The sequence below is a fragment of the Nicotiana sylvestris genome, chromosome 12, assembly GCF_000393655.2.
Source record: "Nicotiana sylvestris chromosome 12, ASM39365v2, whole genome shotgun sequence".
Classification (NCBI taxonomy): domain Eukaryota; kingdom Viridiplantae; phylum Streptophyta; class Magnoliopsida; order Solanales; family Solanaceae; genus Nicotiana; species Nicotiana sylvestris.
This window is the reverse complement of record NC_091068.1, coordinates 74,899,828-74,919,067: the sequence shown is the minus strand read 5'-3', so window position 1 is coordinate 74,919,067 and position 19,240 is coordinate 74,899,828. Positions and strand designations below refer to the sequence as shown.

The following is a 19,240-nucleotide window of genomic DNA, read 5'->3' as shown; positions in this document are numbered from 1 at the left end:
AAATTTAATGTTTAAAGCAAATCGAGTGGCGTAATTTATTTTCTTACCTATAAAACATTAAGGGGCTTTTTGGTTTGAAGATGAGTTATGCTGTGATTTTATACTAAGATTAATTATATTGAAATTAGTTATTTTAGGATTATTTCTTATTTTAATTGTTTGGTACGTAGTATTAATTCTGAAATTATCAATTTTACTGTTTTATCCTGGGATTACTATTCCACCTTCTGGTAGGTTTAATTTATTCAGGTACTATTTTAATCGTGGGATAACTTATCACAAGATTAGTAACCAAACAAAGGATAAGACGGTACCTAGTGGGCGTTTGGACACAAGAATTTTGGAGTTCCAGAAAAATTTGATTTTTTAAAAGTGAAATTGATATTTGAAAATTAGAGTTGTCTTTTGAATTTGGACATCAGTACAATTTGGAACTGTTTTTGATTTTTTCTGAGTAATTTGAAGTGAAAACTTTCAAAACAATTTTTTAAAGTTTTTTAAATTTTTGAGAAATTCCGAAATTCAACTTCAAGTGAAATTTAAATAATTTTTGGCTAAACCCTATAACAACAACAACAACATAACAAATATTATCCCACATCGTGCGATCTGGCCAAACACCTATTCCAAAAAAAATTGAATAGCCTAACGGATAATAAACTTTTATCCCAAAATTATTTTTGTTCGTCGATCGTACCCAAGTGTATTCTCTTTCGAATCCCCCCAAAACAAGTATTCTGCTTGCTTTTCTTTTTGTTTTCATTTTTTTTAAAACTTTCACTGTGATATTTTAATTGCCGTGGACAGATGGCAAGTAATGACGTCCCCTAGCTTTTTGTCAAGTTTCTAGATGTAGCGTGCAACTCTGAACCTCGTACGTTCATTTTCTTTTACTTTTATATAATGTACGTTTGCTGTTCCGCCAGATTACCAGAAGATTTAAAGCCCTCCTCGCCATTTCTCCACTTTGTCTAAAGCAATATTCTTCTTTGTCCACCGTATCTCTTGTTCAGGTAATTTGTCTCTCTTTTTCTTTTGCTTTCTCTGTGTTCAATTATGCTGAAGCATGTCTTTACAGAATTTTCAATAGGGTAATTCTTGTTCTTTGGCTGATAAATTTTGATTTTCATATTTTTGGAGAAAAGAGGAGCTGAGATTTTAGGGTTTAGATTTCAACTGCGACGAAAAAGACTGATTCTTCCTCTAGTTTATTTTTGTTCCCTGAGATTTGTCTGCTTTGGTTTTTCCATGTTATAGTAAATAACTTTTTCTGCACGATTTTGAATTTTCCAAATACATGCTTTGTTTCACCCTTTTTTACCCCTTCTCCTTTTTGTTGCTGTTGTTTGCTAGCTGTCATTACTGCTATATGAGCAGACGCATATTTGTATATTTCCAGAGTGCATTTGAGGTGACAATCTTTATTTATTGTTCAGATTTTGGTGATCTCCACTTTTTTGTTGTTATTTTGTGATTGTCACTTTATCAATTTATAACAAATATTATACTGTAATAGAACAATTTCTTGTTCATGCCTTTTGCTGTGATTCAACTATACTTTTGTTTTCCTTTTGTGCTTTCTGAATTTGGGTATCCCTTGTGGCCTTTCACTCACAGCTTTTAATCAGCTGCTCATTATTTCAGCATAATGGGGCGTTTAAGTCGGACTATCTACGTGGGAAATCTTCCCGGGGATATTCGAGAGAGTGAAGTAGAAGATTTGTTTTACAAGGTTAGTTGGAAAATATTACTTACAGATGAAAACAAGCGTTTTCTGTGCTCACCTGGTTATTACTAAGGATTTAGCATCTACTTTAATTTGCTTCTCCTATTTGTTGGGTTTTTTCTCTTAAGTGTAATCTTTATTCTTTAACTTGGGAAGGTTGGTGGAATGACTTGTCTTTTTGGGTGGAGAAGAAGTGAATAAACTCAGAGTGGATATTTCGGTTAATCTTAAAGGCTAGTTTTAGGAGTTCATGATATTTCTTATTTAGTTTAACTGTGACATGTGCAGTTGAGAGGTTCGAGTTTCTTGTGTTTCTATTGTGATGAAAGACTGGGTTGTCTCTCTCTCTGTTTTACTAGAGTGCTAATTAATTTTCTTGCATTCTCCTCTTTAATTGCTCTCCTTATTACTTTCATCCACCCATTGTGTTTAAGATGTTAAATCAGCTACAGAATTCTAAAATCATCTTTCCACTTAACATATTCTGATTCGGGATTTTAATCCAAAAGACATGCTGAGCATTGGTGCATGATAAACTTAGGCACTTGAAATTATTGTGATTCCTGTTCGGTGTCTGCATCTCGTTCAAGCTGATATTTTATTGCATTTAATTTCTAAAAGATTTCAGCAAATATGGCAACAATATATTCCGTGAAATTAAACATCGAAAAATGTTTATTTCCTTAGCATATATAAATTTACTTTTTAGGTGCTGGGACCACTTTGTTTAAGTTTCTTTCTCGCTCTTTCTCTTTGTGGGATTATACTGGGTTGTTGTTGTTGTTGTTGTTGTTATTGTTGTTGTCTCGCTCTCTCTGTTTGGATATCTATGACAAATATGCTAAACTTTGAAATTGTATGGGCGAATCTCTTGCAGTATGGACCTATTGTGGAAATTGATCTGAAAATTCCGCCAAGACCACCAGGTTATGCATTTGTGGAGGTGCGTTCATTGTTTGGAATTGAATGTCAGAAACACAGCTAGTATCAATGTCGAACGACAACTGTTTATGCAGTGAGTTGTTCGTAATGTCGGATAGATCTCATATGTTCCATTCTTTATTGAGTTTCAGTTTGAAGATCCTCGTGATGCTGATGATGCCATTCGTGGACGTGATGGCTACAAATTTGATGGACATAGATTACGAGTTAGTTGCCTCTCATTTGCCTCCATTTCACCATGGTCATGATTTAGATCTTCGATTATCAGAATTTTTTGTTGTCTTTCATAATCTATGTAGGTTGTGTTGAATTATATGTCAAATTGCAAAGTCCCACATCGGTGGGTTAGCCATTTGGTTGGGAAATTTTCCCTATAAAAGAAGGCCTAATGTTTAGGATTTAAACACACCTCTCATTTGCCTTCTCATCTGTTTAAGGCATTTGTATCTTCTCTCTTTAGTATTATTTCACTTGTATTTTTGGAGTGGAATAAAATATTGGTTGTGTCCGAGGAGTAGGCAAAATTAGCCGAACCTCGTAAATTCTGGTGTTCCCTTTATTGTTGCTTTATTGTCTTATTTATTATTTGGTGGCTGTCATAATTTTTGGTATAGTAGTTGTGACTTATTCACACTATATACATTTGGCTTCCGCAACAATTGGTATCAGAGCCAAGGTACTGTCTAAGTATGCTCTGTGGTTGCAGCATAGTCTGATCTTCCACATCAGAAAAGATTTATCTTGGTAACTGAGTCAAGGTTCTGTCTGAGTATGCTCTGTAGTTGCAGCTTAGTCTGATCTTCTACATCAGAAAGGAAATAATCTTGATTTGTGTCGTCAGCTATTAAATAATATTTGTGTCAAATATGGGAGACAATAAACAAGAAGAATCTACATCAAGTGTCAACAATACGTCATCATTGGCATCTTCGCTTATGACAAGAATTGTGTCAAATGCGAAATTTGCGGTAGAAATTTTTGACGGGTCCGGACATTTTGGGATGTGGCAAGGCGAGGTTCTAGATGTCCTTTTTCAACAAGGGCTAGATCTGGCCATTGAAGAAAAGAAACCAGATGTTATTGGAGAAGAAGATTGGAGAATTATCAACCGTGTTGCTTGCGGTACCATTCGATCCTACCTTGCTAGAGAGCAGAAATATCCATACACAAAGGAAACTTCTGCAAGTAAATTATGGAAAGCACTGGAGGATAAATTTTTGAAGAAAAACAGTCAAAATAAATTGTACATGAAGAAGAGACTGTTTCACTTCACCTATGTTCCTGGTACCACGATGAATGAACATATCACCAGTTTCAATAAGTTGGTCACAGATTTGCAAAATATGGATACAACTTATGATGATGGTGACTTGGCCTTGATGTTGTTGGCGTCACTTCCTGATGAGTACGAGCACCTTGAAACTACTCTACTCCATGGAAATGACGAAGTTTCTCTCAGAGAAGTTTGTTCGGCTTTGTACAGCTATGAACAAAGAAAGCGAGAAAAACAGAAGGGCGGAGAAGGAGAAGCACTGTTTGTGAGGGGTCGTCCTCAAAATCAAACGAGGACAAAGAAGGGAAGATCCAAGTCAAGATCCAGACCCAGCAAAGATGAATGTGCCTTTTGTCGAGAAAAAGGGCACTGGAAGAAAGACTGTCCGAAGTTGAAGAATAAGGCCAAATATAATAATGGAAAGGCCATTATGGATTCAAATGTAGCTGATTGTGATGATTCAGACTTCTCATTAGTTACAACAGAGTCATCAACATCATCAGACATATGGTTGATGGACTCGGCTTGTAGCTATCATATGTGTCCCAACAGGGACTGGTTCGTGGAATTTCAAGAAGGAGAATATGGAGTCATCCACACAGCGGATAACAGCCCTCTTACCTCATATGGCATTGGTTCAATACGATTAAGGAACCATGATGGAATGATCAGAACATTGATAGATGTTCGATATGTACCGGAACACCTCCTTTTTGCGCGCCCGCCCCGAAGGGTTAAATGCGCGGGTGGAGTTTTTCCAATTTAAGTGACAATATTCGAAATGAGATTATTTATTTAATTCAGAGTCGCCACTTGGGAAAGGTTTGGCTTTTGGTGTCCCAAGTCACCGGTTTATCTTGAATCCCAAATCGAGGAAATTTTAGACTTTTCCAAATGAAGTCTGCGAACCAGAAATTCTAAGTAAGGAATTCTGTTGACCCGAGGGAAGGTGTTAGGCACCCTCGAATCCCGTGGTTCTAGCACGGTCGCTTAAATTGTTATAATGGCTAAATAACTGATTTAAATACATGTTGTGATTTATATGCTTCTTATTAGATTTATACCGCTTTTATTATTATCATTTATTTTTATAGAATTGCAACGTCGTGAAAATGCATGTCGAACCACGTCACAATCAATGCACCCGTGATCGTCGACACATTCGGACTTCGTTGAGATTCGGATTTGGGTCACATCAATGTGCACCCGAATTTAAGAATATGATTTAATTAAGCCGCGCCTACGGAGTCTAACGCGTTATTATTTTGTAGAAGGCCATGAAATTTATTAAATGGCCTATCCTGAATTCTAAATAATTATCATGGTTATTTATTGAGGGCCCCGCAATTTTGCATTTTTATTTGGCGAGGCTCATCTCTATTTTAGAAAAGGATATCCTAAAGAGACTACATTTCTAATGTGTTTGTCTCTAAAATAGAAGAAAAGATGCATGCTAATTCAATTTTGGCCAAATTAAGATTTTAGTTAATCGTGTGATTAATTATTTACAGAATGAAGAGACGTTGTACCTTATGAAACATGCTTTTAACTTGATAGAAGAATTATATACAAGATTGATGAAATGCTACGACTGCTGCAAGAGCTCCCTAATCCTAACTTATTTAGGCAAGATTAATTAAAACTACTTATTAGAAAAATGCGACTAATGATATTTGAAACTCATCCTATAAACTGCTTCATGAAAACTGAAACTCAAGAGTTTGAAACTGTATTGTCTTTAGCTAGATCTAAACAATTATTTGTCCTTACATATTCGAAACATGCTGAAAGAGCGAGTTTGAGTTAGCAATTGTATTAAATGGCTGCATATTTCACGGATTGTATTTACATCTTGTGTGCTCCTAAACGAATAAAATGTCACAGCTTCCAATTGGCATAAACTTTTAATTAAATACAACCTTACTAATCTGTCTCCATTAGGCTAACAGACCCAGAAACTGCATATCTTAACAACATTTATATAAAAATTTGTAAGCAATGCAACAGATGATTATAACATCCTTCAGATCTTTCGATTCAACTTTCATTGCAACATCAGACAGATTCGAAATGTGTACCTGAGGAAATGCTTACAATGAAGAAAGTAGGGCAGTCAGTTGAGCAATAGAAGTGATACCAAACAGCAGCAGTAACAGTAGGTACCGATAGAACAAAATCCCAGTGCAAAAGACCAGTAAAGCCAATGGAGGAAGGGTAGAATGAAACAAATTCCCAGTAGTATGGAATAAGAGATCCAGGCAATCCAATTCCAGAAGAAACAAACAATACAAATCCAAACAATAGACTTAGCCGACACTTGAAAGAAGACAGAACTGATTTGGACAGTTTGAACAAAACTGAGAATCGAACAAATAGTAGGAAGGAGACAATTTCTGATCTTTGTGATATCCCTTTCCCTATCTTTCTTTTCAAGTTCGAATGTCAATCCTCAGTTTTGAAATCTATTTGGGTTATCAAAAAGAATTCTTTTCCAGTTTCTGTTTTCGGAATTTGAACTCTCAGGTGTTCCCTCTCAGTGTCTCTCTCTATCTCTGTAGACTCTCTCTGTATGTATTTCAACTCTCTTTCTCTAATCTCTCCACTGTGTGTGTCTATTTTCTATCAGCTCTCAAAGTCTAGAGTGTGTATTTTCTTTCCCCTCTCTTCTCTTCTCTCTTCCAGCCTATCAGATGCCCTCTATGTCTGTCTGTCTCTCTATCTCTTAATGTGCCTCCCTTTTATAAGCCTAAACATCAAACCTTTTACAGCCTGTTAAATTAATCAGATACCCCTCCCATGTGCCCATCTCTTTTCAGTTTCCACTCAGCTATTTAAGTATTAATCCCATGACATTCCCTTGGCAGGCTTTAACTTTTAGCAATGTTTTATTATTTCTGAAACTTACAACAGAATATGGGCAGCAGGATGTAGTCTGACAGCACATGCTGTCAAACTATTTTTAAATCAAACAAAAGCCTTTATGCACATGTTGTGCACAAATGCACATGTTGTGCACAAGTGCACATGCCCTCCAATTCTGACTGCAACTAAACAAAACCAAACCTTTTATACTTCTGATTCAGATTAACAAACTATAAGTAGCTGAATTCAATTCCTAACTGATTCAACAATGCTAAACAGAAGCAGATCAATTTGTATGTTGTTCAAACATCTGAAACTAATTGACGACATATGTCGACTCGACTATACTAGTTATAACTCATACAATCGTAACCTAAAATCAGACATTTAACAGTATCGAACACATGATTCGGATTGCACTGACTAAGCAAAATTACATGGGAGGAATCAGTTGGTCAGTTCACCTTTGAAATTCAATTAATTGCACAGCAAATACATACAAATTATCAGAACAATTAGAAGAAAGACTCAATCAAACAACAAAGGTTCAGGCGAGGTGGACAGGGCACAGTTGATAAAATTCAAAGACACAAAATCAAAACAAACATGAACAAACTTTTAGCCAATCACATGGACTAAACAGAAATAAGAAAAGAAAAAGCAAGACTCACCTCATATCTTTGAAAAATCAAAAGATTCCAACTCGGATTCGGACAGACCTTTCTTAAGGCTGAACGGGCTTTAATCGAAGTGTTTCTCAGATGAGAAACACTTCGATTAAGGTCCATTAGACCTTAATCCTTTGGTTTGAACGGATATGGACCAGTGACGAGGACCTTTAAAGTTCCAAAAAATTAGATCCAGGATTCGGGCTTCCCTGGTCAGATTCGGACCAAACCAAGTATGGTTTGGTCACGAGGGGGTCTGGGGAGTGTCTGGTATGAATTTGAAGCAGATCGGTGTAGATCAGGTTCCGACTCGAATCTTCAAATGAAGATTCGAGAAGGTGGGATAAGATTCGAAGCATGGGGTTGATAGATTTGGGTTCAGGATGGCATGGGGGTTCTATGGTGTTCAGGGGAAGGTCACCGGCGTTCATGCCGCCGGCTTCCATGGTGAAGGATACAGGGGCGGCTCTAGGGTTTGATGGGGGATGAGGTTGAAGACGGAGGTCGGGGTATTGGATAGGGGGGGTAGGGTATGTTAAGGGCTTATATATGGAATGAGTAGGCGGATCTCGACCGTTAGATCAATTTAGATCTACGGTCTGGATCTGATGGCTTAAGTGGAACGGTGTCGTTTCGAGGGTAAGGGGTTTGGGTTGGTCCGGGTGGAAACGGGTCGGGTTTGTTGGTGGGTTACGGGGAATGTGATCTTGGCCGTTGATCAATTTGAGATCAACGGCCCAGATCAGACTGCAGTAAAACGGTGTCGTTTGGAAGGCCCCCTGAGGCCAGCTGGTCTGGACCGGGTTTGGGCTGATTTTGTTTTGGGCCAATTTATTTAATAAATTGGCCCAATCCGGAAGAAGAAATGGCCCTTTTCTCTTTTTTTTTTATTATTTTTATTTCTTTTCTTATTTATTTTAAAAACAAAACAAAGCCAACAAATCAAATTAAAATTAAATACACACTCAATACAATTATTTGCACACACACTAAAGATATTTCAAACAGGTAAAATCAAACAAAACAAAATTACGGACAAAGGGGCCTGTTTATGCCTTTCTATGTTGCGGTTCAGATTATGCATGACACGTACACATTTATTTTTTTGAATTTTGTTTTAATAAAGTAAATAAATAAAAATGGGCCAAAGTCGCAAATAAATCAACAAAGTGCCGTACAGAAATCCAAAATTGTACAGCAGGACCAATTTTTATTCTCTTGGAGCGAATGTCGCGCAAAAACAAAAATCACGTGCTCACATGTACCAGACTTGAAGAAGAATCTCATCTCTGTGGGAGCCCTTGAATCAAAAGGGTTCAAAATCATTGCAGAAAATGGAGTGATGAGAGTATGCTCCGGTGCACTAGTGGTAATGAAGGCTAATCGGAAGAATAATAATATGTACCGCTATCGTGGCAGTACAGTTATTGGGACAGCGACAGTGACATCCAGTGACGACAAAGAGGCAGAAGCAACCAAGCTATGGCACATGCGCTTGGGACATGCTGGAGGAAAATCCTTGAAAACTCTATCAGATCAAGGATTGTTAAAAGGAGTCAAGGCTTGCAACTTGGAGTTTTGTGAGCATTGTGTTAAAGGGAAACAGACAAGGGTTAAATTTGGTACATCGATCCATAATACTAAAGGCATTTTGGATTATGTACACTCTGATGTTTGGGGTCCTTCCAAAACACCTTCATTGGGTGGGAAGCACTATTTTGTAACCTTTGTTGATGATTTTTCCCGAAGAGTATGGGTGTATACAATGAAGAGCAAAGATGAAGTGTTGGGAATTTTTCTCAAATGGAAGACGATGGTGGAGAATCAAACAGGCAAGAGGATCAAGTGTATTCGCACAGACAATGGAGGTGAATACAAAAATGATCATTTCAATAAGGTCTGTCAAAATGATGGCATCGTCCGACACTTCACTGTCAGACATACACCACAACAGAATGGAGTGGCAGAACGTATGAACCGGACCTTGCTAGAGAAGGTACGGTGTATGTTGTCCAATGCTGGCTTGGGCAAAGAAGTTTGGGCTGAGGCAGTTACATATGCATGCCACCTCATTAATCGCTTACCATCTGCTGCTATTGATGGCAAAACACCATTTGAAAAATGGTATGGAAAGCCTGCTGTAGATTATGACTCTTTGCACGTGTTTGGCTCAACTGCATATTATCATGTGACAGAGTCAAAATTGGATCCAAGGGCAAAGAAGGTTATTTTTATAGGAATTACTTCTGGAGTCAAAGGATATCGCTTATGGTGTCCTATGACAAAGAAAGTAATATTCAGCAGGGATGTTACCTTTGATGAATCTGCTATGGCAAATAAGGTAACAGAAGATACCAAACAAAATAAAGGTGCTTCTAAGCAGGTGGAGTTTGAGGGAAAATTTATTTTTCCTACACAAGAAGCAGAGGAGGAAACAAATGAAGATTACCCTCTGGAAGGAGAGCCAGTAGAGGAGATTCCAACTCAGGAACCTCAACAACAACTTGAATCAATAGCAACCAGCAGGCCAAAAAGAACAATAACGAAACCTGTTCGTCTCATAGAGACGGTTGCTTGTGCAACCTCAATTGTAGCTGATGATGTTCCTACTACTTATAAAGACGCTGTCCAAAGTTCAGAAGAAGATAAGTGGAGGATTGCCATGAATGATGAAATACAGTCCCTTCATCAGAATCATACATGGAGATTGGCCAATCTCCCGAAGGGAAAGAAAGCAATTGGGTGCAAATGGGTATTTGCAAAGAAAGAAGGATTTCCTAACCAATTAGATGTTCGCTACAAAGCAAGATTGGTGGCCAAAGGATATGCTCAAAAGGAGGGAATTGATTACAATGAAGTGTTTTCTCCAGTTGTAAAACATTCCTCCATTAGAATTATGTTGGCTTTGGTAGCACAATTGGATTTGGAACTAGTTCAGATGGATGTAAAAACTGCGTTTTTACATGGAAACTTGGAGGAGGAAATCTACATGACTCAGCCAGAAGGATTCAAAGTTGCTGGAAAAGAAAATATGGTGTGCAAACTTGAAAAATCGTTGTACGGATTGAAACAATCTTCTAGACAATGGTACAAGCGATTTGACGAGTTTATGTTGCGGCAAGGGTACAAGAGAAGCAAATACGATCATTGTGTGTATTTGCACAAGCTTAAAGATGGTTCTTTTGTATATCTTCTCCTATATGTTGATGATATGTTGATAGCTTCCAAGAATTCGGAAGAAATTGATAAGTTGAAGATTCAACTGAAGAAGGAGTTCGAGATGAAGGATTTGGGTGAGGCAAAGAAAATTCTTGGCATGGAGATAATTAGAGATAGACGTTCAAAGAAACTCTGTTTATCTCAAAAGGAATATTTGAAGAGAGTACTTCAACGTTTTGGCATAGATGACAAGACTAAGCCAGTTAGTACTCCACTTGCTTCCCATTTTAAGCTAAGTACTACTATGTCGCCAATGGATGAAGCTGAACGAGAGTATATGTCAAAGGTACCATACGCAAATGCTGTTGGTAGCTTGATGTATGCAATGGTTTGCACAAGGCCTGACATTTCACAAGCTGTTGGAGTTATTAGCAGATATATGCACAATCCAGGGAAGGAGCATTGGCAAGCTGTGAAGTGGATTCTACGGTATATTCATAATACTGTAGATGTCGGGTTAGTTTTTGAGCAGGAAGACAATCAGTCTGTAGTTGGATATTGTGACTCAGATTTTGCGGGTGATCTGGACAAACGAAGATCAACTACTGGTTATGTGTTTACTTTTGCAAAGGCACCAGTTAGTTGGAAGTCTACTTTGCAGTCAACAGTTGCTTTGTCTACAACAGAGGCAGAGTACATGGCTATTACAGAGGCTGTGAAGGAGGCAATTTGGCTTCAAGGATTGCTAAAGGAGCTTGGTGTTGAACAAAAAGGTATCACAATTTTTTGTGATAGTCAAAGTGCTATTCAATTAGCGAAGAACCAAGTTTATCATGCAAGGACGAAGCACATTGATGTTCGGTATCATTTCGTACGAGAAATCATAGAAGAAGGTGGAGTCACAGTGAAGAAAATTCATACTACGGAGAATCCTGCTGATATGCTGACAAAGGTGGTGACTGCGATCAAGTTTCAACATTGTTTGGATTTGATCAACATTGTTGAACACTGAAGATTGAAGATGAAGACACAACCAAAATTTGTTACCGAGAGAAAATTGAAGATGTGGAATTTTGCCAAGGTGGAGATTTGTTGAATTATGTCAAATTTCCATCCCACATCGGTGGGTTAAAAAGTTGGGGGGATTTTCCCCCTATAAAAGAAGGCTTAATGTTTAGGATTTAAACACACCTCTCATTTGCCTTCTCATCTGTTTAAGGCATTTGTATCTTCTCTCTTTAGTATTATTTCACTTGTATTTTTGGAGTGAAATAAAATATTGGTTGTGTCCGAGGAGTAGGCAAAATTAGCCGAACCTCGTAAATTCTGGTGTTCCCTTTATTGTTGCTTTATTGTCTTATTTATTATTTGGTGGCTGTCATAATTTTTGGTATAGTAGTTGTGACTTATTCACACTATATACATTTGGCTTCCGCAACAGGTTGAACTTGCACATGGTGGGCGAGGATCATCATCGTATGATCGCTATAGCAGTCACAGTAGTGGGAGTCGTGGTGGATCTTCAAGACGATCGAATTATCGGGGTTAGCCTGGTTTTTAATATTTTTCTCATATTTCTGTAACTGCTTAAGGTCAGCGAAGTTTTATAGTCAAAATCAGCGGCTAAGAATTAAATTTTGCAGTTCTCGTCACCGGACTACCATCTTCTGCTTCATGGCAAGACTTGAAGGTTGGCATGTGATATCATGTTTTGATTTTTGATTTCTATGCTTGCTCAGGATTTTGATTAGTTTGGCTTAAACTTGGCCTTGGCAGGATCACATGCGTCGAGCCGGAGATGTTTGTTTCTCTCAAGTTTACCGTGACCGTGATGGTTAGTAGATGCTTCCTTGTGACAATTCTTCAGTTTGCTTTTATTCATGCTTATAGCAATGATATGGGATATAAATATGCACTGCTTATATAAGAATGATAATAGTTTAAGCAATATATATAAGGGAAGTTAGATACACAGTGGTGGATATCATAACATGTAAGTTAGTTAGGTTGCTAATTTTTCAAAACTGGTGTATATCAGAAAGAAAGACCCGTAACACGGGCTTTTTGACTGGAGGTTGCTTGTTATATCTTCAGCTTATATGATAACATTAATTAGAAAAAAAAAAATATCTTGGTGCTAACGCTATTAATGATGATTTGCGAACCTCCCTAGATGTTCCCTGTTCCTGGAAATTTCTAACTTGATTATATCTTCTCTTTTTTCCTTCTTGTATTTAGTGATACTCTAAGTGGACCATCCTGCTTTCAGACGTGATATCTGATATGAGGTATCTCCTGCCAGAGCATTGATCTGTTCTGTTTTTGACACTATTAACGTTCTATACTTCACCTTTTAGCACCAGCACTTTGGTCATGCCCATGCTTAATTTATTGTCTAATGTGAGGGGCAAAAATAGGTGTTGAAAACTGTACATAAACTTTCAGTCTATCACCGAAATTTCTACTACTGATTTTTTTTGGAGAACAACTAAAAATTACTATTAGTGTAGGTACTAGCACTCTCTTTTCAGTGACTGCAGCGAATAATAATTGTATATACTCTTCAATCTTGTCAATTTCTTTCCTTAATCATTTAAATACAGCCTTTATTTTTTTTAGATTTGGCAAGAACTGTCTATATCACATATTTTACAACAAAAGTTTTCCTTCCTATGTATCTTCTTAGTAGATTGCTCAGCCTGATTCCACTTAAAGAGAGCAGGGGCATCCTTGCTGTTATTTCAACATCCGGCAGTTGGTGAGAAGGGAATATTTACTTCACAAATCACATGCCCCTTTTTTTAAAAGCACATTCCGTATGAGCTACCTTAATCACTTTGAAATACGTCTAGTTTCCTATAGGTTGGGCAAATGACTCAGATGTTTCTTCTTTATATCTTCACAACATTCTAATTGCTAAAGCTTTATTGACTGCTTTTGACATACATAATGGTATTTTCACATGGAAATGCGTAATCGTGCCAAAAAAACAGCAAACACTAAAATGGTTCAGGAAGTATCTTTAGCATGCCTGTTAAACTAAGTTGCTTGGACACGGATGCAGATCTAGAGGTTGGATCCTTCGAGATGAAAATTCTTAGATTCGGGGATACGGATCCTAGTACGGATATGGGTGCCGGGATCCGGCTAAAAGTAATTCAAAAATATAATATCTCTAAAATATGAGAAATATTTTGGAATACTTACGTATAGCATGTTAAGTGTGGATTTCTTTTTTATTCTCTAGTTGTAGATAAGTAAAGGGTTGATTTCCTAGATAAGGTATGCTATTTTCTTCAAATTTACCCTAGATTTGGTTCTGATTTCGAGAATCAAATTGTATCTCATCTCGAATTTTTCCGTCCGTCATGGTCAAAGTACCCAAAATTCTTTGACTAGATCCGGTACAGATCCCATACCCACACCCATACTAGTGTCGACAAGGGTGCGGCACCTAAATTGCCGTATCAGAGCAACTTAGCTATAAAGAAGTAAAAACAGTCAAACAGATGTTCTTGAGAACAAGTAATATCATTTGAAATATTATCCGAGGACAAACCTTATACTGCCCAAGATCAGCCAAAAAGCCGAGTGTTCAGTCAGTTAAACTAAATAGAACTACTCATCTGTGTAAGGCTTCTGGTATTTGAAGAAAAGATCTTTCTTTTCCTAATCCTGATTTTGAACCCAGTAACCTGTAAGCTTTTCAATGCAAGACGTTTATGTCAACAGTTGACAACTTTTGCAGGTGTAAGAGGAATTGTGGACTATACCAACTACGACGATATGAAATATGCGGTAGGATTCTCAAGCCTTTAACTCGCGTACTTTAATCTGTTAATCATCGTAGGTTGTTTCATCTGTAGACTTAAAGGTTCTTCTTTTGTTTCTGTGCATCCTTTATTTACATTATTTTAATATTCTCTCTGCAGATAAAGAAACTTGATGACTCTCTGTTTCGCAATCAATTTTCTCGAGCTTACATACAGGTCTGTTTTCTGTTGGACCCTGGTTCAAATGCTTCTTTTTGCACTAGGTTAATTATTTTTTACTGCCTTCAGGTAGAGGAGTATGATAAGAGGCGTAGCTACTCGAGGAGCCCAAGTCCATATTATTCAAGAAGCAAAAGTTATTATGATAAGAGGCGTAGCTACTCGAGGAGCCCAAGTCCATATTATTCAAGAAGCAGGAGTCCCCTACAAAGCTATAGCAGCCGGAGCAGAAGGTTTAGTGACTAATTTAGCTTTTGAGATTGTGCTTAACATTTATCATTTTACTAACAGATAGCTAGCAGCGTGTCTCCTAGGGGTAAATATACTCGTCGCTCTTTATCTGTATCACTTTCAAGGTCCTTTTCCCCTGCTCACTCTGTTTCAAGGTATCTTTCTGGTTTCACTTCCAAAACTATAATTGTTGTGAATTTAGTTTTTACTATATCTTATAGTGGTTATGTGGAAACTGAAATGGGCATTTAGTGACCCTTGATGGTTTCAAATGTCATGATATTTGAGATTGTCCTGTTTAAATTTTCAAGTCTTTGATGAGCTGTCTATATAAGTTGGTATTTGTTGTCCAGTTGATAATGCGTATCCGGTGATTTCTTGTTTCTTCAAGAACTGTTCTAGATGAGGAATTCTCCGTTCTGCTTATATATATTTTTTTCTTGATTTGCTCCAACACTCATCTGTATAGCTGATGATTAAATTTTCTTTCCGAAAGTTTTCGTTTGACGTGCATGAAGCTGAAGCAGTCCTCCTTTCTCCCTATCTGTGATTTCTGCAATCTAAAGTATCTCTCTCTTCATTCTTTTAATGTCATGAATTTTCAACTAAGTTAAGAGAAAATAAAATGAAAATACAACCATGGTGGAAGGACATGAGTGGTGGGTACGTACATTGTGGAAGGAGATGAGTGGTGGGTACCTACAGATTGTATACTTAACATGACCTTAGAAATAAGATTGTACATTTTGGTGTTATTAGAAATCCAGCAAGGTGGAAGCCGGGGCGGATCTACATGGTAGCAAGGGGTTTAATTGAATCCTCTTCGCGCAAAATTTTATTGTTTTTGATAACCTTACTACTAATAGAAAGGGGAAAGATGCGCTCAATCCCTTGCTTCCTACTCCAACTTAGGAGTGGGGGCTCTAGAGCTTTTTCCGCAGGCTGCAATGCCCCCTTTTGATTAGCCTCTTTCCAAGAGGGAGAAGATCTTATGGCAATCTCAGGCATACTCAAAATTGGTTATGATCGAGCAACCTATGAACAATTGTCGGAAAATGGGGGTCTTTTGAGCAGGTTGTGACACTCTCCCCCACCTATTGTTGCGACGTCCTCGGCGCAAGTACTCCCCAAGTATGCTTGGTTTTATATGTGGAATTTCGCAAAATATCACTAATATCCGAGATATATGCTATCATGGTAAAGGGTGTTTAATATAAGTGACATGTTCCGTGTTTGAGTCGTGTCTGCCGTTTATTCATTATTTTTCATTTACAAAGATAGTTGTTTCACCTTTTTTTCTTCTTTATAATTTCATCAAGGGGATCATAAACCTGCCTCTTGTATGGGATAGCTATAAGTTTAATCCTGATTTGAGTTAATACCTACAACGAAACGCTGAATAAAATTAATCCCAAATTCTATAATGGGATAACCACCCAAATCCCTGTAGGTAAACGGCCACTAAATGTGGATGTAACTATTTATGGAGTATTATATGTCCGAATATCGTAGTTGGGTGGATGAAATGGAGGCTCGCTTACGGTGTCTTGTGTGAAAAGAATCCGTCACTTAGACTTAATGGTAAGTTCTATAAAGTGGTAGTTCGACCGACTATGTTATATGGGGCACAATGTTGGCCAGTCAAGAACTCTCATGTCTAGAAGATAAAAGTAGCTGAAATGAGAATGTTTAGATGGATGTTTGAGCATACCAGATTTGATAAGATTAGGAATGAAGTTATTCGAGAAAAGGAGGGAGTGACCCCCGTAGAGAACAAGATGCGAGTGACGAGGCTGAGATGGTTTGGGCATGTGAAGAGTAACTGATGCTCCAGTTAAGAGGTGTGAGAGGTTTGACATAGGGGGTATGAGGAGGGGTAGAGGTAGGCCTAAGAAGTATTGGGGAGAGATGATTAGGCATGACATGACGCAACTAGAACTTACTGAGGACATGTCCCTTGATAGAAGGGTGTGGAAGTCGAGAATTAGGGTAGAAGGCGAGTAGGTAGCCGAGCGTTTTGCTCTTTCTTTCTCAGACCGGTAGCATTAGTATTAGTATGGTATCCCTTTTACTCGTAGATTGCTATTTTACTTAGTGTTTGATTGATATCATTCGCTTTGGTTTTCTTAATTTCCCGTTGTTACTACTTGTGGCCTATGCTTCTTTTCATCTACTTTGAGAGGAGGGTCTATCGGAAACAACCCCTCTGCCCTCCCAGGGCAGGGATAAGATATGCATACACATTACCCTCCCTAGACCCTAGTTGTGGGAATTCACTGGGTTTGTTGCTGTTGTTGTTGTTCTTTCTTATAAGACAGTGGACCTTATTGTGGTAGGCCAAAGTTTAATTTGAAGAATATGGAAATCTTCTCTCATGTTTTGTACCATAATACACAAATGCCTTTATAAACAATATTCTTTGTCGAATGATGTCTGCTATAGATGATCATCAAGAAGGTGCAGTCCAGTAATTATAGTTATCTTCTGGTTGTCGATGAGTTTGAGTTGTGGACTTTGTAAATGGGTTAGGCGTTAGAAGTTGCTCTAAAACAATTTGAATCTCCTCTTGGTGGTTCAAGCTGTTTGTTTCTCTCTTACTAATATAGTTTTAACGTTGGAACTCTCGAATTGAGAATTTGTCTTCAAACTACAAAAGAAAAAATGAATCCGAAAAGAGATATGAAACAATAACAGTTTGAGAGTGATGTGATGATTTTCTTTTCTAGTTTGTTGTCGGGAAGGAATAGAAGTTAATAGGTCATCTCGTTCTATTTTTGGGGTTTATTCAGAACGGACTTTTCTGCTCCATGGTTATGACATGAAGATTTTGAAAAATTGACTTTTTTTGTTGCCTAGATCATGCTGTTCGCAGCAATCAGGGGTTACTTGTTTAGACATTGATGGTTATGGTGCTCAAATTCACCCAACTCATTTTGTAGTGGCAGTAACTTGTAATAGTGGATGAGTACCTCCCGGTAACTCTGGATGGTAAATCAAAATTTAATATGTTATATAAGGTGGGCGCCACAAGGTGGATTGTTAGCTTAAGTAAATATATAAAATTATCTTTTGGCCCAAAATAATAAAAAAGGAAAAGTAGAGAGCTGAATGGGGTCATGGGATGGTCATTTGATCAGTTAGACAAATAAAAGTAATAGTAATAGTTTGTCTTGTTGATTTTGTTTAAGTTCTGGTAGTCCCATAGGTATGGGCCCTTTCAAGTTTGCAGTTGGGGTGCACATTTTTTTTGGTAGGATTTGATGACTTTTCGTTCAATGGTACTAAAAATTGCTTGCAGCTGCTACTCCGCTACCGTCTCATTGTGGACATAGAAGTAGCATAGATTCATTTGGGATTCAAGGGTTTTCTACAACCTATTGAACTAAGAATTAGCCTGATACTGAATTGAGGTGTTTTTTGGGATTTTGCAGATCTCTATCAAGGTCTAGATCTCCTGTGTCATCCGTAAGTGTAGTAAGTTTTTTGTATCCTTCGCATTTCTCTTTAGATTAGAAAGTTAAAATTTTCTGTACTTGATCTTGTAAATCTGTTAAACTTTTAACCTACTTTGATACTGTGTAGCTACCTCACCGTAAGCTAATCAGAGCAAGCCGCAGCCGAAGCAGGAGTATGTCTTCTTCTCGTTCTTCGGTATGTTCACTTTTTCTACGTTTGGATTTTCTTCTGATCGTTGGACCTGTTGTCATATTTTTAATGTTTTGAGGATTATTATTTCAGGGGAGATCCTACTGAGACCTTTATAGTAACAATGGGCAGATGGTAGCTGAATAAGCAGTTGTATTGTAGGCTGTTATAGGATGTTGAGAAGTTGGCTAGTGTCTTCTGGTTATTTTGCGAACTTCGTCCGTTGTCGGCCTCTGGAGGTCGAGCATCATAATCTTGCTGGCTAGCTCGTGTTCTAGAAATGTAGTTTAATGAATCCGTATGTCTTCCCTAATTGCTTAGCCATCTAGAAGATATTTTATACCTGAACTTACTTTGATAATCTATGCTTGTTATTTGTTTGAGTTTTTGACTAAAATTGTCCCTTATGTGAGGGAGTATGATTATTTTTGTCCTTCAAATATGGCTCAAAGCATCTTTAATTCCTTAACTTTTTAAATTTCACTTTGTTAGAGTGGAGTACCTTTAGTCTTACTAACAGAATCAAGTTAAAAACTAACGGTGTTAGTCCATGTGATACTCACGTGACTTTGTAAAATACTAAATCTATCCGTAAAAGACCAACTCCAATTGCAATTTTTTCCCAACTTTATTTGCGAAGAAACACTTTACCAAAAATCCTGACCCTCTGAAAAAAGCTTCGATGGACTGAAACAAGAAGAGGATTCGAAGTAAAGAAGCTTACTCGTTGATCTTCTGCAAT

The 19,240-nt window shown here is 37.6% G+C and overlaps 1 protein-coding gene across 5 annotated transcripts; it reads left to right on the top strand.

The window, feature by feature from the left end:
* Positions 1-889: 889 nt before the first annotated feature.
* On the top strand, positions 890-18,881 carry LOC104214402 (serine/arginine-rich splicing factor SR30-like). Of its 5 annotated transcripts, none has more exons than XM_070164988.1 (14): positions 890-1,013; positions 1,645-1,732; positions 2,604-2,669; positions 2,800-2,874; positions 12,072-12,174; positions 12,274-12,320; positions 12,407-12,464; positions 14,379-14,428; positions 14,563-14,619; positions 14,692-14,855; positions 14,925-15,008; positions 18,285-18,318; positions 18,436-18,504; positions 18,592-18,881. In XM_070164988.1, exons 2-14 carry the CDS (start codon positions 1,649-1,651, stop codon positions 18,604-18,606), a joined length of 906 nt encoding a protein of 301 aa, XP_070021089.1. In that variant the 5' UTR covers positions 890-1,013; positions 1,645-1,648; the 3' UTR covers positions 18,607-18,881. The 5 variants fall into 5 exon arrangements, with proteins under 5 accessions (XP_070021089.1, XP_070021086.1, XP_070021087.1 ...); XM_070164985.1 differs by having other exon boundaries at positions 18,285-18,327; XM_070164986.1 differs by having other exon boundaries at positions 1,618-1,732; positions 18,285-18,327.
* Positions 18,882-19,240: the final 359 nt, after the last annotated feature.

What these genes read in the sequence shown, in the direction of transcription:
- LOC104214402 (XM_070164985.1), top strand. Translation starts at nt 1,649, where the DNA reads ATGGGGCGTTTAAGTCGGACTATCTACGTGGGAAATCTTCCCGGGGAT. An exon ending in TTGATGGACATAGATTACGA is followed by an intron (nt 2,875 to 12,071) that starts GTTAGTTGCCTC and finishes CTTCCGCAACAG; the next exon opens with GTTGAACTTGCACATGGTGG. An exon ending in CCTGCTCACTCTGTTTCAAG is followed by an intron (nt 15,009 to 18,284) that starts GTATCTTTCTGG and finishes GGGATTTTGCAG; the next exon opens with ATCTCTATCAAGGTCTAGAT.